The sequence below is a fragment of the Astyanax mexicanus genome, chromosome 9 (assembly GCF_023375975.1).
Source record: "Astyanax mexicanus isolate ESR-SI-001 chromosome 9, AstMex3_surface, whole genome shotgun sequence".
NCBI lineage: Eukaryota > Metazoa > Chordata > Actinopteri > Characiformes > Acestrorhamphidae > Astyanax > Astyanax mexicanus.
This window is the reverse complement of record NC_064416.1, coordinates 41,318,302-41,339,286: the sequence shown is the minus strand read 5'-3', so window position 1 is coordinate 41,339,286 and position 20,985 is coordinate 41,318,302. Positions and strand designations below refer to the sequence as shown.

General features: G+C 37.6%; 1 protein-coding gene and 1 long non-coding RNA gene across 4 annotated transcripts in view; one reads left to right on the top strand and one right to left on the bottom strand.

The window, feature by feature from the left end:
- LOC103026877 (protein unc-13 homolog C) overlaps window positions 1–20,985 on the bottom strand; it is a 365,017-nt gene that overhangs the window by 82,587 nt on the left and 261,445 nt on the right. For all 3 annotated transcript variants that reach the window (XM_049483498.1, XM_049483499.1, XM_049483500.1), the window contains 3 exons: window positions 7,091–7,179; window positions 5,721–5,861; window positions 1,671–1,794 (listed from right to left, as the gene is read on the bottom strand). In XM_049483498.1, coding sequence (XP_049339455.1) covers window positions 1,671–1,794; window positions 5,721–5,861; window positions 7,091–7,179 — 354 coding nt within the window. The remainder of the gene's footprint in view (window positions 1–1,670; window positions 1,795–5,720; window positions 5,862–7,090; window positions 7,180–20,985) is intronic.
- Window positions 16,213–19,158, top strand: LOC111192404 (uncharacterized). Its single transcript, XR_007440686.1, has 3 exons — window positions 16,213–16,479; window positions 17,418–17,488; window positions 18,217–19,158. It is a non-coding gene; the product is annotated as an uncharacterized LOC111192404 (long non-coding RNA).

Genomic DNA, 20,985 nt, shown 5'->3' with positions numbered 1-20,985 from the left:
AAAGTCTCCATAAAACTTATGCAGCTAAAGAATTGATTCTGTCACCTGTCCATTACTACAGCGAGATTTTCGAAGAACTCCCTCACTGTTGTTTTATAAAAAGTTGTAGCCCTTCGCAGGGATGTTGAGTCAGGAGTTCATACAGAGAGATGTTGACGTGCTAAGAATCTGCCAAACCACTCTTTTCCTAAAAAGTTCAGTATTCATTAGTATAGATTTTGCTTTTGGAAAGTTAACCTACAGAATCATATAGTCATGTAATCTCTTATCTATGCAATCACACTCTAGCCTACCTGCACAATGTTTCTCAGTCCAATTGGCTGGGACGGTGTTTCACTTTACCCCACATCATTTGTCTCACTTTACCCCACAGCTACCATTTTAGAAAAAACATAATCTCTAGCAAATCAGGCTAATCTTCAACTAGCATCAATCACATGGTTTGATATGTTGAAAGTTCATAAGCATGTATGATATTAGTTTTTCTACCTGAATCAATTTACTTTGATAAAATAGTTGATTAAGTTCAAGAAAATTTACTTTTAAATGCATAAAACACCTTTTTGTGAAAAAAAAAAAAAAACTTAACAGCACCAGCAACAACTTCCTCTTCCTAGTAGTGGGAAATGGGAGGGACTTGACAACATAATGGTCACATGACCACAATTGTGTTCAGTTGCCATGATACAAGGGGTGTCTCACATTACCCGATGTCTCACATTACCCCGCTCTCCCCTACAGGGGTTGGACAATGATCTGAAACACCTGGTTTTAGAGCACAATAATTGATTGTGGTGACGGACAGTTCTGGTCTAGTCTTCTTTCTGGTGTAAATTAGTTGATTAGACCTGGTTAAGTTATGTTTATTGAGCTACACCCGCAGCAGCGTTAGCTTAGCACAGACTAGCGCTCAGCTGCGGCACGCTCGCCCGCAGCGCAGGCTTGTCTTTCGTGGAAAAAAGGGAACGAAAATCGCTCGGTTAATGCCGTCTTACAGCCAGAACGCTAACCAGCCAGGCTAGGCTAAGCTAAGTTAATGCTGAGCTAAAGCAAGCTACGCTAACCTAACCACAGTCCAGCCAGTTAGCTAAAACCAACACCACCCAGGAAAATAAGCAGAAATGCTAAAATTTGCGTCTTTCACCTGAAGACGACTCCGCGGAGCAGGAGAGGAGAGTATTAGCGTTATTTCACGCTCCTAACGTTACCATCTTCACTATTCCCAATCTTGCTTTCAAGCTAACTTTCGTGGTGTTAGTCTGCCTGAACCATACACTGTATGTAGTTAAGTTGTGGTGGAACTACTTTTTGGCGGAAGGCTCAGTCCATATTAAAGCATATTCAAACTGAATTTCTTAAAGTTCTTTGATTTATTTTCTTTATTTATTTAGTAAAAAAATAAACTGTTGTATAAAAGCAATAGAACAATTAATTAATTATTACACAACTGGGATTCACTAAAGGGGTCAAAGCAAGCAAAAAGTGAAAAGATTCTTGATTTTATGTCCTTTACCTGATTTCTAATAAATAGGCTTCTGCATGTGAACGTCTGTGTGTGTAATTACAGTTTATAAACCCTATGCTGAGAGCAGATGCATCAGGACGTCATGCTGGGGGGCTGTGTGTGTGTGTCGGCTTGGCTGTGAACGAGACGCTACATGGCAGCTTACCGTTTGGTCTGTGAGAGGAGGCAGGACAATCTGCCTCTCGATGGTGTTGAGCACGATTTTCCACAGCTCCTTCAGAACCCGCTTCAGCACCGTCTTCTCACAGATCTTGGCAAACAGGATCAGACTGAGGAAGGAGTGAGAGACAGAGAGAGAGAGAGAGAGAGAGAGAGACAAGGAGAGAGACAGAGAGAGAGAGAGAGAGACAAGGAGAGAGACAGAGAGAAATGAAGTAACTGAGTGTTCTACTGTATCGCCATTTCCTTTTTACACCGTCTTTCACACCATCTGCCCTGATATGTATTTTCATAGCTGTATATGATAACTGATCATTAAAATTAAAATTAAAAAATGCAGTTTTCATTGTGTGTGTTGAATCAATTCAGAACATGTTGTATCAGCTGCTTTCTGTAAAATGTCTTTTAAAGTGTTTCAAAAGCTTAAGTAAGCTGTCATGAACGCTTACAGTAAATACAGTGCTGAAATAAAAAACATATATATATATATATTTATATTTTTTATATTTTCTTTTGCTTTATTTTTATTATATTTACATTTTTTATGTTTTTATTAACAAACACATTCTAATATCAGACCAATATATTCCTGGCAGAATTCCTTTTACAATGAATTACAGCAAGTTATCCAGGCCCTGAAGCAGCCCCAGAGCATCACACTACCACCACCACGATTTAAGTTCCGTATGATGATCTTTTTCTGAAATGATGTGCTAGTTTTACACCAGATGTAACGAGTCACAGACCTTTAAAAAAGTTCACTTTTGCCTAATCAAAAGTCCCTGGGGATCCTCAAGACGGCTATTACCAAATTGATCACTATCACTGACCTTAACTGAGGAATGTGAGAGCTGCAGTTCTTTAAATGTTGTTCTGGGTCCTTTTGTGACCTCCTGGATGAGTTGTCCATGCCCTTTTGGAGTAATTTCCATAGGCCGGTCACTCCTGGGAGGGTTTACCAGGAATCCATGTTTTATTTGCATTTGTTTGTGGATAAAAGCTCTCACTGTGGTTCGCTGAACTCCCAACATTACCGACTTTTTTTTTTCATCTGTTTTTGAATTCATTTAGATTGTGGTATAATGTGTTGCTTTTCTTAGAGATCTTTTATCTGCTTCATGTTGTCAGACAGGTTCTATTATTTAAGTGATTTCTTCTTGATTTAAAAGATCTGGCAGTAATCAGGCCTGGTTGTTGTTAGTAGTGTAATTGAACTGAAGTTGAAGTTAATTTCTCAGTAAAGTATTAGAGACATGTATTAAAAAGTGTAACCAAATATATCCCATATCAGTTACTTATCAATTATTATATTTATTGTTCCTGCTAACCTTTATCTTACTTATAAATGGCACGGCAAATCCGGTTATAGAGATTACTGTAAATGGTAGATGACTGTTAAATGACTTTCTAAAGTTCTAATCAAATTATGATGAATAGTGCTGGATATATTATAATTACGGACTATTAAATAATAATAAAAAATAAAAACCTAAACAAATCATTCCAGTGTGTTGTTTATCTGACAATATCCTGTTTTTTTTTGTGGTAAATCATCTAAAATAAAAAAAGAGTAAACACCACCAAATGTTTCATCCCACACTGTTGTAATATTTACAGCTTAGGATGCAGAATAAAGCACAAGTTCACGAGGATTTGTTTTACACGCGATTAACAGAACTCTGTGTAATACCCCCGTGGCCTGGATGCTACGCAGAGGAAGAGCGGACAGATGCCACGGGACAGCTAAACTAGAGCAAATGGAGTATACTGAGTACACTGAGTACACTGAGTACACTGAGTATACTGAGTATACTGCTTAAGAGTGTCCATAAGGAGCGCACCCAGCTCCACTCACTTTAAACAATGTTCTAATTTACACTGTTCACCACAAGAGGTCAAGAGACAATATATGGATATTATATTGGACACTACAATAAGTATTGGGACACCTGCTCATTTATTGCAGAGCTTTCAGACCTCAAATAATGCAAAGAAAACAAGTTCATATGTATAAAGTTTCAATATTTGGTGGAATAACCCTGTTTTTTTAATTACAGTTTTTTTTTTCATGCATCTTGGCATCATGTTCTCCTCCACCAGTCTTACACACTGCTTTTGGATAACTTTATGCTTTACATTCCTGGTGCAAAAATACAAGCAGTTCAGTTTGATTTGATGGCTTGTGATCATCCATCTTCCTCTTTATTATATACCAAAGGCTTTTTAAAATTTGGTAAAATACATGTGAAATACTGCGATACACGTGAAGTCAGCCACCACCTCTTTCCAATCTGCTGTTGATGCAGCATTACTGAGTAGCATCACAGTCCTAACGCTTGGAGGAAAGCACAGCGACTCGTTTCTGATACATCAGCTCACAGACGCAGCCTTGTGCTGATCAGCATCACCCATTGTAGAGATGTGGGGAAAGAGGTCCATCATCTACCCACCCAGAGAGAGAGCAAGTCCAATTGTGCTTTCTCAGGGCTGATGGCAAGCTGCATGACCAGGATTCAAACCCGCGATCTCCCAATCATAGTGGAAGTGCTTTAGACCGCACATCCCCAACTCTTAGGGCATTTTTACAGCAGCACTATTTGGTCTGGTTTAAACGGACTCTGGTTTGTTTGAAACTTTATTGTGGTTTGATTGAGCAGGTGTGAAAACAATAATCACACTCTGAAGCATTTTTTTTTGTGGTGGGAATGTGATCCATTCTCAATGTGACCCAACTATCAAATATACTCCTTTCATTTGGGATAAATTGCTGGGAAGGCGAAGTTTAATCTGATACATTAGCCAGATATTATACAGCTATGAACAAACGCTGTCTCTGCTGCTGCTCCATGCTGTTTACACACTAAGAGCGCAACATGTGCAGCGTTCACTGCTCACAGACCTGCCACTTTGTTTTCTATGCATTTACAGACAGCTCTGGCCAATCAGAGGAGAGCATTGTGCTTGTGTGGTTTATTGGTGAGCATTTTGGTGTGTTTAGGTTTGTGCCTGTGTGAAACCAAACCCAACAGAGGGAGAAAAGCTCCAAATAAACAAACTAATCAACTGATCTGGACCATAGAAAAAAAAAAACTACAGGTGTGAAAACATCCTTATGCACAACAACAATTATAAATTACAAAAGTACTAGAATTTTGAGAGCTCCACAGTGGAATACAGTGCATTTATTGTGTTGTATCTCAGCAAGTGTGAAGTGAAGTACACACACACCAAGTGTGTGTTTTATTACAGCGCTCTGAAGTAGGTAGTGTATCTGGAGTCAGTTGTAGGGCTTGTTAAGTTGTCATGTTTGACGTGGGCTGCTGATGCTGCTGCTGTCACTGAGTTGGGATTAAGGCTAAGTGCACAGGTTGACAAGGAGCATTACTGTGACAAAGGAGTCCAGATTTCTGCCTGACAGCAAAACTTGTTCATTGAAACCTGGAGATAAATTCATTCTTCGATCTGAATGAGTGTTAGCAGCATAAACCTTGTATCACACAGTCAATCTACAAATAATTACGTCTAAAGTTATTTAAATAATATTTAAATAATACATATTTTTTATATCACATTTAATAGCAGATTTTTAAGTGTAAATACTAATTATATTATTACTTTAGTGGTGATAATATAATTATTATAACAAATTCATATAAATTAATATAAATTATTATAACAATTTGTTTAAGAAAAAAAACACACATATATATATATATATATATATATATATATATATATATATATAAAGTGAGAATTAAATTCAGCTATTAATAGATTTTTAATAATTAATGTGAGTTTTGTTTTTGTAACTGCCAACATTAGAAACCTTCTTATTTACTAATTATACATTTTAACAGTTTTCACTGGATTAAAAATATTTTTTCTTACGTTTGACAATATGATAAGGACTAAAATGTATTATAATTATCTATTATAGATTTTTTTTGTACATTATTGCATATGATAATGTTCATATTCGTTTATATTAGGTGACAATCATGTAGCTACTCTGAAAATATATTTTAGAAGATCTCACTTCTTATCCAGCAGGTCCATGAGGGGTCGGAGGACGGTCTCGGCGTCCATGGCTGCGTTGCTTTTGTTCCCAGCAGTTCCTTTCATCTGGACCAGCTCCTGATTCATCTGCTTCACACAGTCCTCTATAACAGGCTTAAAGCTAAAAAACCAAACACAAACAGAGGAATTTAACACTCAGATATTACTGACACACAGTATAAAACCACCTGCCGAAAAGTTTAACTAAAGAGTCTAAAGAGAGGTGCACTATTCTACTGTGCAGCATTACTTTCACAAACATCACCTTCTTTAGAGAAGGAAACCTTAACTAACCTTAACCTTAACAAAACATTTCTATTCTTTTTTTTTGGCTTGATTCAAAGTGTAGATATTTAACAAAAACGTGTTTTCTGTATTTACGTTTGTGTAATTCAATTTGTGTTAATACTAGTGGTTTTAAACGATTAAGAGGATTATTTGGATTATCACAACAGGATTCTCCTTTCTAATGTTAACTGTTTAATACTATTTAAATGTACATTTAGGATTCAGTGTTAGATTGGCAAAATTGTATTATATTTACTTTAGTGGTGCCAATAACTTAAAAAAAATATATATATATATTAATTGATTAACATATTAATTTATTAATCTGTAACTAGGTTAAAAAAATAAAATGCTGTTTTTTCCTGTATTATTGGGAGGGACACAAAAATATAGGTGAGCCATCAGCCATGCACACCTCAGTTTTTCAGTGTCAGCATGTCAGTGTGTCTTTGCTATCATAATGGCGGGAAAAGTATGCCTTGTGGCACATATTGTGCTAATACGTTGTAATACTATGATCGGGAGATCGCTGGTTCGAATCCCAGTCATGCAGCTTGCCATCAGCTGCCGGATGAGCCCTGAGAGAGCACAGTTGGCCTTGCTCTCTCTCTGGGCGGGTAAAGTAGAAGGCGCCCTTTCCCCTCATCACTCCAAAAGGTGATGTGGATCAGCACAAGGCTGCGTCTGTGAGCTGATGTATAAGAACCGAGTTGCTGCGCTTTCCTCCAAATGTGCTGTGATGCTACTTGGAGTTGATAGAGTTTCGAAAAGAGGCGGTTGGTGACTTCACAAGTATCGGAGGAGGCATGTGCTAGTCTTCACCCTCCTTAGGTTGTGGTTAATAAGTTTATTATATTATATATCAGTAATAACTCCAGATTTCTTGACTGTAATTGTAGAAAACAACTCAGATCTCCCTCCTGGTAAATAAACGGCCCAATAAATCCACTCCCTACTAAATGATGATCTTTTAAATTTGTCCTAGTCTGTGAATGGAAACATGGTCTCTGGACTGGAACAAAAACAGTAAAAATACTGCCTGTGTGTGTGAGTTTCTGTTACCTGGATCCGAACACTCTGCTGAGGTCGTCCAGCACGGCATTGAGTTTGTTCTGGAGCTCTTTCAGAAGATCGCTGGCCTCAGCATCCAGCTAGAACAGAGAGAGAGAGAGAGGAGAGAGAGGAGAGAGGTCAGCTTTACTCACAGTACAAAGAGGGTGAGTTATAGTACGAGTTTGTAGAGTTAATGACGTCTAGATTAGAGATTACAGAAGCCTTTATATCAGGTGTTATTAATGCAATTGCATATTAGTTTAATTTGATGGCCAGTAAGAATATAAACATACTTACAGGGGTTGGACAGTGAAACTGAAACACCTGTCATTTTAGTGTGGGAGGTTTCATGGCTAAATTGGAGCAGCCTGGTGTCCAATCTTCATTAATTGCACATTATTGCACCAGTAAGAGCAGTAAGAGTATGAAGGTTCAATTAGCAGGGTAAGAGCACAGTTCTGCTCAAAATATTGCAATGCACACAACATTATGGGTGACATACCAGAGTTCAAAAGAGGACAAATTGTTGGTGCACGTCTTGCTGGAGCATCTGTGACCAAGACAGCAAGTCTTTTTGATGTATCAAGAGCCACGGTATCCAGGGTAATGTCAGCATACCAGCAAGAAGGACCAACCACATCCAACAGGATTAACTGTGGACGTTGTAAGAGGAAGCTGTCTGAAAGGGATGTTCGGGTGCTAACCCGGATTGTATCCAAAAAACATAAAACCACGGCTGATTAAATCATGGCAGAATTCAATGTGCACCTTAACTCTCCTGTTTCCACCAGAACTGTCCGTCACCTCAATAAATAATTGTGCTCTAAAACCAGGTGTTTAGGTTTTATTGTCCAACCCCTGTATATCAGTTGTGAAGACACTGACATACCATAAATCATGGGGATAATGACGATACACTGATCATAAAGGGCACTTTTTCAGCAATCTCTGTTTGCTACACTGTGCGGCTTGATTTAGGGTGTGTCAGCACGTCTTTGCTATCGTAACGACGGGAGAAGTACACCTTGCATGGTGCCAAATATGCAAAAGGCAAGAAGCACTAGTTTTCTTAATTAATCACAGGTGTGTTTTGGACGTAACGTAAAATAAACCAATCACTGTGTAGCGTGCCATTCCCTTTAAGAGCTGAGAGCTCTCTGACTTTAGCGGATTGCTATTTAAACGGTGCAGCTAGGCATGTCCAATGCTTCTCAGCAGAGAAAATTGACCTGCTCGTTCACGCTCTTGGCATAGCTGCCAGCTGACATTTTGCCAGCTCATTTCCAGACTACTACGCCCATCAGTGTAGATACTGTATATTCACAAGCACCATTGCTAAGTTGTTATCTTGTGACTGAAATTAAATAATGACCAGCATGTCCATGGCAATGTGATGCATAATTAAAATTCCTGTCCCATGATTTGTGGTGTGTCAATGTATAATTTGACCTACTATTAATTAATAAATAATACTACAATTACTACTACTATTTAAAAGGATCTACAAAGACCTAAGTAAGACTGACACATTTGCTGAAACAATATGTACACTACCAGTCAAAAGTTTGGACACCCCTTCTCATTTTTATTTTTAAATGTTTAATAATTTAAAAGTGTTACTCGGTAAAGTATTTAGGTGCTCTTTGGTTTACTTGCAGTTTCTGAGGCTGATAACTTTAACAAACTTATCCTGTGCAACAGAGGAAACTCTTGGTCTACCTTTTCTGAAGCAGTCCTGATGAGTGCCAGTTCAATCACAACGTTTTTGATGGTCTACGGACTGCACTTGAGGATACTTTCAAAGTTTCATTTATTTATTTTTTTGGTTTGACTGACGTTCATTTTTTTAAGTATTTTTTTCTGTACTTAGTTGAGTAGTTCTTGTCATAATATGGATTAGAACATCATTCAAATAGAGCTATTATTCACTGTATACCTGTAACTCTACCTCTTTACACCTTTACAACTGATGCTCTCAAAAACATTAAGAGACAAGAAATTCAAGTTATTAACTCGTAACACATATTCTGGTTTATTCAACACTTTTCTAAAATATTTTCTAGATGACTATATATGTTTTTCCTCAAAGTCTGTATAAAAAAAGACAATGCATTTATAGTGTGTCCAAAAGTTTGACTGATGCTGTATAATTGTATAAATTGTGTATTTAACAAAACTCATAATCAGAAAAAGGGGAGCTCTATGCAACTAATCACAGAAATCAAACCGTTATAATCAGTGTAGCAGCTCTGAGCCAAACACTGATATTAAAAACACCCAATATAAAAAAGCATTATGATCTTCCACAGACTCAGCCAGCCGGTCTGATCCGATATCATTCAGCAAGCCTCCTGTTAAACATGCTCCTAAACCTCTTCTATCCACACAACCCCCCCCAAATATCCCCCACTCCTCCAGCCAGCCAAGCACAGTGCACCGGTGCACCTCCAGCAGCAACGCTCCATTTATTTACTCCAGCAAGCCATCGCACCTCTGCATCAGCCTGCAGGCCTCTGAAACTGTGATTAATCTCACTACTACTGCTGCTGCTGCTTTCACCATTACAGCCTGAACGTACCATTCCACAAGCAGCATTACAATTCCCCTCCAGCACCTCCAGCACCTCATACATGCACATGCACTCCCAAAAAAATGTCTTCTTACCAAGTGAAGTCACATTAAATCTGCACTGAATTTAGAATATTTCTCATTTTAAGAGCATTACAACATTACTTGATTGATTTCAGACTTATTTTGACTCACTTTAGGTGATTTAATGTACTTTTGGTGTCTGCTTATTCCATCGAAAGAAAATTCTTACGTTTTGTGTTTATTTTTTATTTTTTTATCATACTTCCACTTTTCAGATTAACAAACACATTAATATCAGACAAATATATAACATGAGAAATGATAAAATGCAGTTTTTAGATGATCGATTCATTTATTAAGGTAAAAAAAAAAATATATATATATATATATATATCCAAAGCAACCTGGACCTGTGTGAAAAAGTGTTTGCCCCTCATTATTGAATCATTTACAATGACCATAACTGAGGCAAGTGAGGCCTTCTTTTATGACCTCCTGAATGAGTTGTCCATGCCCTTTTTGAGCAATTTTAGTAGGCCGATTACACCTGGGAAGATTCACCATGACTTTGTTTTCTCTTATGTTCTTTAATTTCTTCAGATTGGGGCATAATGTGCTGCTTTTTGAGATCTTTTGCCTGCTTTATGTTGTCAAACAGGTTCTATTTAAGTGATTTCTTGATATTTTACAGATCTGACGGTAATCAGGCCTGGATGTGGCTAAATACATTTAACTCAGCTTAAGCACAGTTCATTCAGAGGAGTGAAATTACTTTTTATATATGCCCAGGTTTGTCTGGATAGCTTTATTCTAATTTTAGGGTTCTCATGTGCTGTTGAGTCGAAAGACACAAGTGATTTAAAGATTTAAGGAGATGGATCACTGACTCAAGAACAATAATAACATCTGTAACAACTATTTTCTTCTTTGGAAAAAAAGTGACTGAGACCAGTTAGAGAGGACACCTGGCATACAACACATATTATTCTATTACAAAGAGAAAGAGGGAAGACTATACTTAATCGTACTTAAAATATATTGAGAAATGTCAGATTTAAAAACAGACTTATGGGCGCCGAGTGGTCCAGCGGTCTAAAAGCGCTGCCACTATGAACGGGAGGTCGCCGGTTCGAACCCCCGCTCATGCAGCTTTGCCATCAAGCTGCCGGCGTCAGAGGGAGCAAAATTGGCCCTGGGTGGGTAGATGGCGCACTCTCCCCACATCACTCCTATGGTGATGTCTGCAGCACAGGGCGTCTGTGAGCTGATGTATCAAAACCGAGTCGCTGTGCTTTCCTCTGAGCTTTAGCGCTGTGATGCTGCTCGGTAATGCTGCCGGTAATGTAGAGCAGCAGCTCAACAAGAAGCGGTGGCTGGCTTCACATGTATCGGAGGAAGCATGTGTTAGTCTTCACCCTTCTGGTGTGCTGGGGCATCACTAGTGATAGGGGGAGTCCTAATGAGTGGGTTGGGTAATTGGCTGTGTAAATTGGGTAGAAAATGGGAAAAATTAGAAGAAAAAAAAAAGATTTACTTAAAATATATAAAAAGTACATTAATATTATGCTTTCATCAAATTTTTGAAAGAAAACTTTGATCATACTTTAAAAAAAAAAGTACAATATAGCGTATTTAAAAACAAATAGACTACTATGAAGTACACTTTTAGTTTAATGTAACTCAATATACTTAATTATACTAAAACACTTATTTCCAAATATACTTTTGTACATTTTTAGCAAAGTGTCTTCAAAACAACAACTGTTACAGTAGTTCACTTAAAGTTCAATGTATCATGTAACTTTTTAAAAAGTAAATTTAATTGCTACTACTCATTTAAAAAATTTAAAGTAAATTTATAACACACTAAAAATTGTAGTACAGTATATTAAAATATATTTTTTACACCCAACAAAGTATACCAGAAGTGTGCTACTTACAAAAGACAGGAACAAGAAGCATATTTGTACTTCAATGTAGATATAGATCACATATATTTAACATTAATTCTTGTACATTTCTAATATACCTGGTGTATAATAAATAGTGATACAGTTGTAATATGCATTTTTAAATGTATTATAATTCTACTGTGAGCATATTATTTAAAATATGGGGTTACATATCGTACATGAAGTAGTGTAAATGTTTAAATGTTGCTTAAGTTAAGTATATTTAAAATAGTTCCATTTTAGTACTGTTAAGTACACTTAGCACAATTTAATTTAGACTTTTGTACTATTTTTGTACAATTAAAGCTTAAAAAGTTCCATTTTAGCGCTCTTTAAATATACTGATTAATAATAATGTGGCTACAAGTTCACTTTAGTGCACTATAACATAATAATAATAATAATGCTTAATATAATTTAATCTACTTTTTTCACTAGGGAGAGAGAGAGAGAGAGAGAGAGAGAGAGAGAGAGAGAGAGAGAGGAAGGGAGGGAGGGAGGGAGTGTATGATGTGTTTTATACAGTGAAATCTATTTGAAACAATACAGATTTTTGTCTTATTATGTCATCCATCCACTAGAAACAGAAATTTGACAGATCGCTGGGTCTGACTCTGGGAGCAGTTGAAGACAGAGTGAGATAATAATCTTCACTTGTGTAAAAAACTGTAAGAGTTTCGTCGCTTCTCATCCAAAATGTGCCTACAGACGCACAGACGCAGGAACAGCAGTGATGGCTGTTGTGATGGCTTGATGAGTCTCGTCATTATGAGAAAGACTATCCATTTTCATTTAATAACACACAGTTTAGGCAGCAGATTATGGCCCTAATGTCACCCCTGGGCTTGTAAAATCCTGTAAAGGAAAGAGAAATGGTTGGGAGGCTCGTGGGGAGAATTTGCACATAATTGATATAAATGAGAGCGTGGAGCTCCGAGCACAACTATTAATCCTGGTGTCGGAATCAGAGCGTTAGCGAATCCCGCGAGGTTGCGGGAATACATCCCCTCAGAACTCTTCAGAATCACGGCAGATCAGTTTTTTAACTGGAGGCACTGTATTTAAAATACAGTACCAGTAAAAAAAGGTTTGGACACACCTGATTATTCAGTGTAAATGAATACTGAAGTCATCCAGACTATGAAGGAACACATAATGAATCATGTAGTAACTTTAAAAAACTGTTAAAAAAACTAAAAGTTTCTGATAAACTTATCCTGTGCAACAGAGGAAACTCTTGGTCTTTCTTTCCCGGGCGTTCCTGATGAGAGCCAGTTTCATCATAGTGTTTTTGAAGGTCTTTGCGACTGCGCTTAAAGACGCTTTCAAGTTTCTGTATTTAGTTGAGTTTAGAGTTTAGAGTCGAGATTAGAACTTTGACCTCTTCGCAACTTTACAACTGATGCTTCAAAAACACATTAAGAGACCAGAAATTCAACTAATTAACTCAGTTAACGTACTAACAAGTTCAGTACAGCTGTTAAAAAAGAACTCTGGTGTAAAATGGACTTTTGTTGTAGTAAAACATGTTAAAAGTACTTACCTTTGAAGATTAGCACACCTCCGTTCTCCCACAGCGTTCCGAGATCCAGACATTTTAACATTTTTTCCGAACGCCCTTCATTTTCAATTTGCCCTGATAAATCACTTTTTACACCCTTATCCAGGCTCAAAGTAGCTCCACACCTCATTGATAGAATGTTTATGTCATTATCAGTACAGTAATGGCGGCGCTCGGAGCTGAAGCTAGCATTGTAGGATGTAAACAGAGGTTTTTAGTAAGCTTTATGTGCACTTTTTAAGTTACTGATGCCTCGTTTTAAATGTCAGGGCTCTCCAGATTCTAGCAAGGAGGTGTGGAGCTACTTTGAGCTGGATAACAGTGGAAAAAGCGATTTATCAGGGTAAATTATGCCCCGTTGCCCCCAGTCTGAAGGGTGTTTGGACAAACTGTTAAAATTTCTGGATCTCAGAACGCTGTGGAAGAACGGAGGTGTGCTATTCATCAAAGTTAAGTACTTTTTATCATGTTTTACTACAACAAAAGTCCATTTTACACCAGAGTTCTCCTTTAACTGAAAGCAATTCCAGGTGTTACGTTTTTCATGTTTTTCTTCATAGTTTGGATGACTTTAGCATTAATTTGCAATGCAATTTTTTCAAATAAAAAAAAAACACTGAAACACTTTAATATGTGTCCAACTCGCTAGCTCTGTCTGGCATGCTCAGAAATACAGAACCATCACAAAAAGCATGTTGACTTTTGCACTAATATGACTTAGGTGATTTAGGAGTTACGTGAGCTTGCTACACTGTAAGCACGGATAAGTTGAATTTACTGGTTGCCTTAAAAAGTGAAGTAATGGGTAATGAAAACTTAAGTTAGCATAACTTAAAACATCAAGTTATTTCAACTAAAGGGAAGTTGATTTATTTGTAAGGTAGCCCAGGGGGAATCACTACACACTGATGGTGAGTGTTAGTCAGAAACTGTTGGACACACCCAGTATGCAAATAGATTGTGACAGAAGCCAATGAAAAAGAAGCTGTTAATGGTAACAGACTAAACTCAGTTATTATAAGTTGGTTCAACTCAAAGATCTCAGTTTGAATGTTTATGCGCTCAGAAATGTTCAACTAACTCAAAATAGTTGAGTATTGTTTAGAAATCTCCAATTTTATGTAAAACAGACTTAAATCTCTTTCATCTTTCATTTCTATCATTTGAGTTTAAACAACTTATGGGTTTACAGTGTACACTTGTCTCTCCAAAGTTACACAGTGCAGTTAGCAGCGTGTTGCAACAACAACAGCTACACTTTTTTTGTCTCATTAGATTCGGTGGAGCATCAAAACAAACTTAATTTAAATCTTTTTTAAGAATTTTTTTTTTTTAACTTTTTTAAAAGAAAGGAAAAATGTTACATTATATTGCTTTGAAAGATGTTGGAACAAACTCATCATCCCATTTCTACAGTTTATCCACAACACTCGGGGGAAACGTAACAGAGTGAATCATTATTCTTACATAGTCATTATTATTATTATTATTATTATTATTATTGTTATTATTATTATTATTATTATTATTATTATTATTATTATTATTATCAATCTGGCCTTCTCTGCTGTCCACTTCAGATCATATCATTTCCGAGCCTTAATTGCTCACTGTTAAAAGAGGCAGATAAAATGGGCCAGGGAGTGAGACAGGGACAGGAGCTGATTACAGATAGGGTTGGACGTAGAGAGAGAAAGAGAGAAAGAAAGAGAAAGAGAGAGAGAACTCGGTCCAGAAGGTGATCTTTGCTTGCGTGCCACTTTAAGCCCAATTAGCGCTTTCGTTCCCGAGAGAGTCCTGAAGCGAGGGGGTCACTACACCGCACATTTCGAAGCTAACTTTGACGACCACCATTCATTTTTTTCCCCCCGCACCGCTTGGAATCTTATATTTATAATTTGGCGATAACACGCCGCTGTAATTACCTTTTTCTCTTAGTTTGCTAATTGCTTCGGGGAGCCAGCGCTGTTGGTGCATGCCAGAGTTATATTTGGAGACGTTTACGTCACACCGAGAAGTTCGGCTTCCTCAGAAAAACTGACTGACTCGCTCGCTAACAGCCAGCTGCTGTTCATCAGCTGTTTAGAGTCAGTGTGAGGGGAATGGAGAGGCAGGGCTCCAGCCTATTTAACAGCATCCAGCAACCATTATCACATATGAGGACCATCAGTCTGACAGTGTGAGGACTTGTAAGCACGTGTTATTATCTTTCAATTTGTATTAATCTGAAATTGGAGTGGAAGTGGATTGGTGCTTTTTGATAGAGGTTTGATAGAAAATTTGACAGTGGCAGTTCTGTCAAAGGTAGGCTGTTGTAGAGTCAAATTAAACACAGCAGACGTGATTTTAAATGGTTTAAACCCAACGATCTTAATGAGAACGCAGGTTGGTTAACATTTAGTGAGGCACACATACACTCAACCGCAAATCTATGAAGTCTTTACTGCTTTACAGAAAGAAAGCACAAATAAAATGCTGCTCTACAGACCATGCAATGGTGTCCAGTGAGGCCCTTCTAACCCTTCAGAGAAGGGGTGACAATAGGTGCACGTAAATCATTACATAATATTTAATCAGGGAATATATATTATAGTTAGTGTAATCTATAAGCATATGTTTTATAAATTAACTTAAATAAAAAACAGCAACTAATTGAAAGCATTACTATTAAGTTAATATTAAGTGTTTCAGTTCCTACAGGACTCTTATCTGACTGACAGCTGTTCTAACCAATCAGAGCTTTTTAAAATGACTTCTGCTCACGTGTGTCTGCTTGGATCCTTCTGCTGATTTTGTGAAGGGTGTAGTAATGAGTCTGTTAGCAAAGTCATGGGACAATCTAACCAATCAGATTCATCATTTTCTCTCCAGGGGCGGAGCCATGACTGTCTAACCTCTTCTCGGCGCTCTGCTGAAGGGGCTACGAACACATTGCTTAGTCATAAACGGAGCTCATGCTGGGTTAGTTCAATAGTTAGCGAACTATCACGGAATTGCAACGGTAAATAAGACAGATCTTGGGTCTGTCCCAAAACCTAGGGAGCTCTCTACATAGACAGCATCTTACGTCATTGGATCCGCGTTCCCGAGAAGTAGGCTGTCCCAATTCTTAGATACCTTAAAATGCTGTCTACTAAGATACCTTATTCTGACCCTGTAATAAGAGAGCATTAGACCCTTCCTCAGCCGGTAAGGCAATCCCATGATGCAGCGCGGGGCAGAACAGCGTAGCTCAACTTCTTCCATCATGGCGGACGGAAGTGGATCGGCCAGCGCCGAAGTCATTTTTAAATGTAAGTTATTTAAGTTTTTATAGCGTAAGTGTGGTGTTTCATGAGTTTTCTTGGCATAAAATAACATAAACTAGCGTTTTATTTGTAGTTTTGGTTAGTTGGTGGCCGTTTTCCAGTTTTTTATATATCGAGGTGTTAGCATTTATGCTAGCGGGTTTTGAAGCGCCAGTGCATTGTTTTAGATGGGCTGATGCTAACTAGCCTGTTAGCTCAATAGCTAAGTAGCCTGACTGGCGATATTCAGCGCTTTTTTTATCAGTCGCCATAATATTTTATTAGTTAACTCTGTTAACCCTTTCTGTATAGTTAGTTAGACCTGTCGGGTTTATACGATCTGTATGTGGGCTGTTTAACGTGATAGCCAGTGTTCAGATATACAAATTACTTGCACTCTTTTAGGGAGCAGATCAGCAATAGAAGCCTTTATAAAGGCTCGCATAGAAAAAGAGAGGCTCTTCACTGGGGAGAAAAACTCAGCTCTCTCAGCTTGGAATTAAGAGCTTATTTAAGCTAAACTAGTTAGTTATTTGACGATAATATATTCTTATTCTATTCCATCTTAAATGATGCAGCTTTTACACTTTGATACATTAATCCAACCAGCTAGCTAATGGCTTATGATTACAATAATAAAACAATAGGTTTGTGGCAAATAAGTTGATAGAAAACCCGCTTTAGAAAACTAGTTAATACGTAACTAATGCATTGCCAGTTACAGCATATCTAAGCTAATATTAAGCTAATAATTGCTTAAGTTATACATTCATGCATTTAGGCATCTTTCTAAACTAATTAAAAAATGTAGGTAGATTTTGCAAAATGTTTGATTACACTTAAATCGAAGCCTTTGTGTAGATCACTGAAGTTAAAATGGTGTTATTTTCCTCAACTATAAAGCATCTTAATGCCATAATTTGTTTTTGTTTGTTCTTTGACAGGACTGTTCTTCTGGAATTGGGGCTTGCGGACAAAGTAAAAGAAATGGGACAACTTAAAAAATAAATACAATGTAAGTTCAAAGATGAACCTGAAATTGTGTAGAATGATTTATGTATTTTATTGATTTTTATGTATTGATTTGAGGGTAGTATAGATATGTAAATTATTGTTAAAGTATAATTGAGGGGGAGAGAGAAGAGAGCAGAGCAGGAGCGGTCAGAGCGCTTGTATAACCTCCTAGAAAAGCTAGTTAACAAAATGAACTGAGATTAATTTATGCATGTTTTACAATAAAGTTGTCGTTTTTTTTTTAAAGTTGAGAACTGGCATTTGTGTGTTTTTAAAGCAGTCATGGAAAACTAGTGCATGCCTTATAGGTATTCTATACTGATATAAACTTACTTAATAGGTTGTTCATAATAACACTGAAATTCATACTTCAGTTATATTGTTTGTATTGTTTATTCTAACCACACTTACAGAACAAGACTAATATTAACAGTGAGTAGAACAAGTGAACTGGTTTAAAGTAGCACAAAATAAGACAATGAAATAAGACATTTTAAACTAGAGCATTAAACAAACATGAATGATGCATGTACAATATTTACACAATATTGGCAGTGCAAATTTAACATTTAATGAAAACCAAACTGATCTATTTGTTTCCAGTTTAATAAAATCACTGGACACCAGCAATGTTGACACAAAGTTGCTCCCGTAATTGGTGGCCACTGACAGCTGTGATGTCTTCTTCCTGCACATCAGCTTCCTCATCTTCATCTGCTTCCTCCTCAGGCTGAACAACATCTCCCGCTCCCATGCAGATGTTGTGCAGAGTGACACAGGCAGCAATCACCTCTGGCACAAACCTTCGGTTCACTTCTTGAGAATGCAGGAAAATTGACCTCCATCTGGTCTTCAGCATCCCAAAACCACGTTCAATTGTAGAACGTGCCCTTGCATGATGCCTGTTGAAGGCCACCCTCTCTTCTCCTCTGACAGGCTTCTTGAATGGAGTGATGAGGGCTATGGGCTGAGAGATACATGGGGACCCACCATCACCAAGTATCATGTAGCCTCTGGGTGGGAAAGTGGCCTGCCGATACAAAGTGCTGTAACAGAGCACCCGTGCATCATGTACTGAGCCAGGAAAGCCAATAAAAACATCAAGAAACTTTGCCTGGTGGTCACAGACAGCCTGAAATTGCAGGGGTAGAGCTTCCAGTTTCTGTAGCACTGTGCATCAGGTTCTCCAGGGGCTTTGATTCGCACATGGCACCCACTAGTGGAAGCCGCATGGATTCCCAGCCTCACAAAGTCATCAGAGATGCTCTGCAGTTCTCCAGGTTTTGGGTGCCGGATAACTTTTCAGAGCACAGTATCTTGTAGGTCTTTCTCCCTGCAAGAGGGAGAAATTTATTTATTTAGTTAGTTAGTGTGTACAGTTCTTTTGCAAAACAGAAAAGTGATTTGCTCCTTAGTGTTTAATATCACTTATCTGTTTTGAAAATTAACTGTTCACACAGGTTCTATTTATTTATGTATTTATTTATTGATTGATTGATTCATTGTTAATAAATTAATTGTCTGCATGTGTATAGTTGTATCACTTTGAAGTTAGCATAAAATAAAATGCATATTTGCAAAAACAGATGAGTGCTATTCTTTTAACAAACCTTTCATGCTTAAAAGACAGCATTTGTCTGTCTGCATATAAACTCCCCCCCCCCCCACAATTTTCAATTAATTGTATCAGCTTGATTATTATTTAATCAATATTAATGTATTAAATAAACTATGTAGGTGTTCTGTACATTATTAATAATAATAATAATAATAATAATAATAATAAAAACTTAATTAATTGTTGTTAAAATACCATTGTTTTTACAATGAACTAATGGGGGGGGGGGTATTAATAGTGGATTTTTTTATCTCAGAGTATAAGAGGAAATTTTTTTTGAGACGATCTTACCTGTTCAAGGGCAGAAATAAGCGCTCTTCTTCTTAAATTTCGGCATCTGGCAGCAGCATGTCGACTCTCACGTCTCTGTCGCTCTTCCTCCAGTGCAAAAACGATTAAAATTGTAGTAAAAACAGCAAGAGGTTCGTCCATAATGCCGGTAGGGAGATGAGGTGGTTCCCGCGGCTGAGGTAAGTAAACAGTGGGAGCATGCTGTGGGCGGGGCCAGGTCGTGACGCAGTCGCTGCCTAACTAGAGAGTCCCAATAATGTGTCTTATAAGGCTGGATGGCGGTTAGAACGCTGTCTAGTTAAACAGCTGTCTACGTAGTCAGTGCCTATGTAGAGAGCTCCCTAGGTTTTGGGACAGACCCATTGTGTCACATTAGATTAAAAAGGCTTTTAAAGGCTGTCCTTCAATGTGAAACTAATTTACAATATCTAGACAAACACACAAAAACAGATAATTCTGTAACTATTAACTATTACAGATAAAGCCAGAAAGCAGTAAGTACTGTGTCCTACACCTTCAACAGAGGAAGAGGTCTGGCTAATCCACATGGCAATGGACTACATTTCAGTTTCAGCAGTTTGCCTTCTATTTTAGACATTTTTTGTTCATTTTTTTCCCTATTCTTCTCCCAATGTATCTAGGCCAATTGTCCCACCCATTCAGTTGTTCCTCAGCTGTATACCTGTCGCTGGTGATGCCGAAAAAAGGAAGGTAAAGACTAGCACTATCACTGTTAGCTAACTATCATGGAATTGCAACAGTAAATGAGGCAAATGTTGTGTCACATCATATTAAAAAAAAAACTTTTTAAATGCTTTCCTTCAATGTGAAACTAATTCACAATAACAGGCCATCTGACTGATGAGTTTTTGTCTTTGCTTAATCTTTTGGCTGACCTGGCATCTTGTAGGCATACAAATGAGTGCTATTTGTTGGATGGCTGTACGTAGCTGTATTTTTCGGCTGTTAATGTGTATTAAACTCATAGTTGAGACAGAAATATGTAGTTCTAATATAAATCAATGTGTAGGTCGCATGGGGGGTGTTGCAGAAGGGGTACCCACTATATTAACTGCACGCCACTGAGACCATGTGTTACCAGTTCAACATTGCACAGGTTATAAGTATCAGGTCCAGGCGGCCTTTGTTTATTTTACAGACAGTATGTATTGCGGCTTGACTGATAATATTGGTCGATATAGATATAATTTAAAATCTGGTATCTGTGCAACAATTAATAGTGTTTTTTTTTTTCTGGCCATGGCTTCACTGGGATTATACCTTACAACATACTTAGTCTGTACCAGAGTCAAAGAGAACAAAGGTTTGGTACTTTTTTTTACACCTGCCTCTCCAAAGTTATACAGTGTAGTTAGCGCTAGCCTACCAACCACAGCAACATTTTGGTCTCATTACAGTTGGTGGAGCATCATAAACAAATTTTAACCTTTTTTTTTTAAACACTAATCATATTAACTAGACAAACACACAGAGACACAGATCATTCTGTAACTGTTACAAGTTTTTTCTTTAGAGAACTTACAGATGAAGCCAGAAAGCTGTAAGTACTGTTTCCTACACCTTCAAAA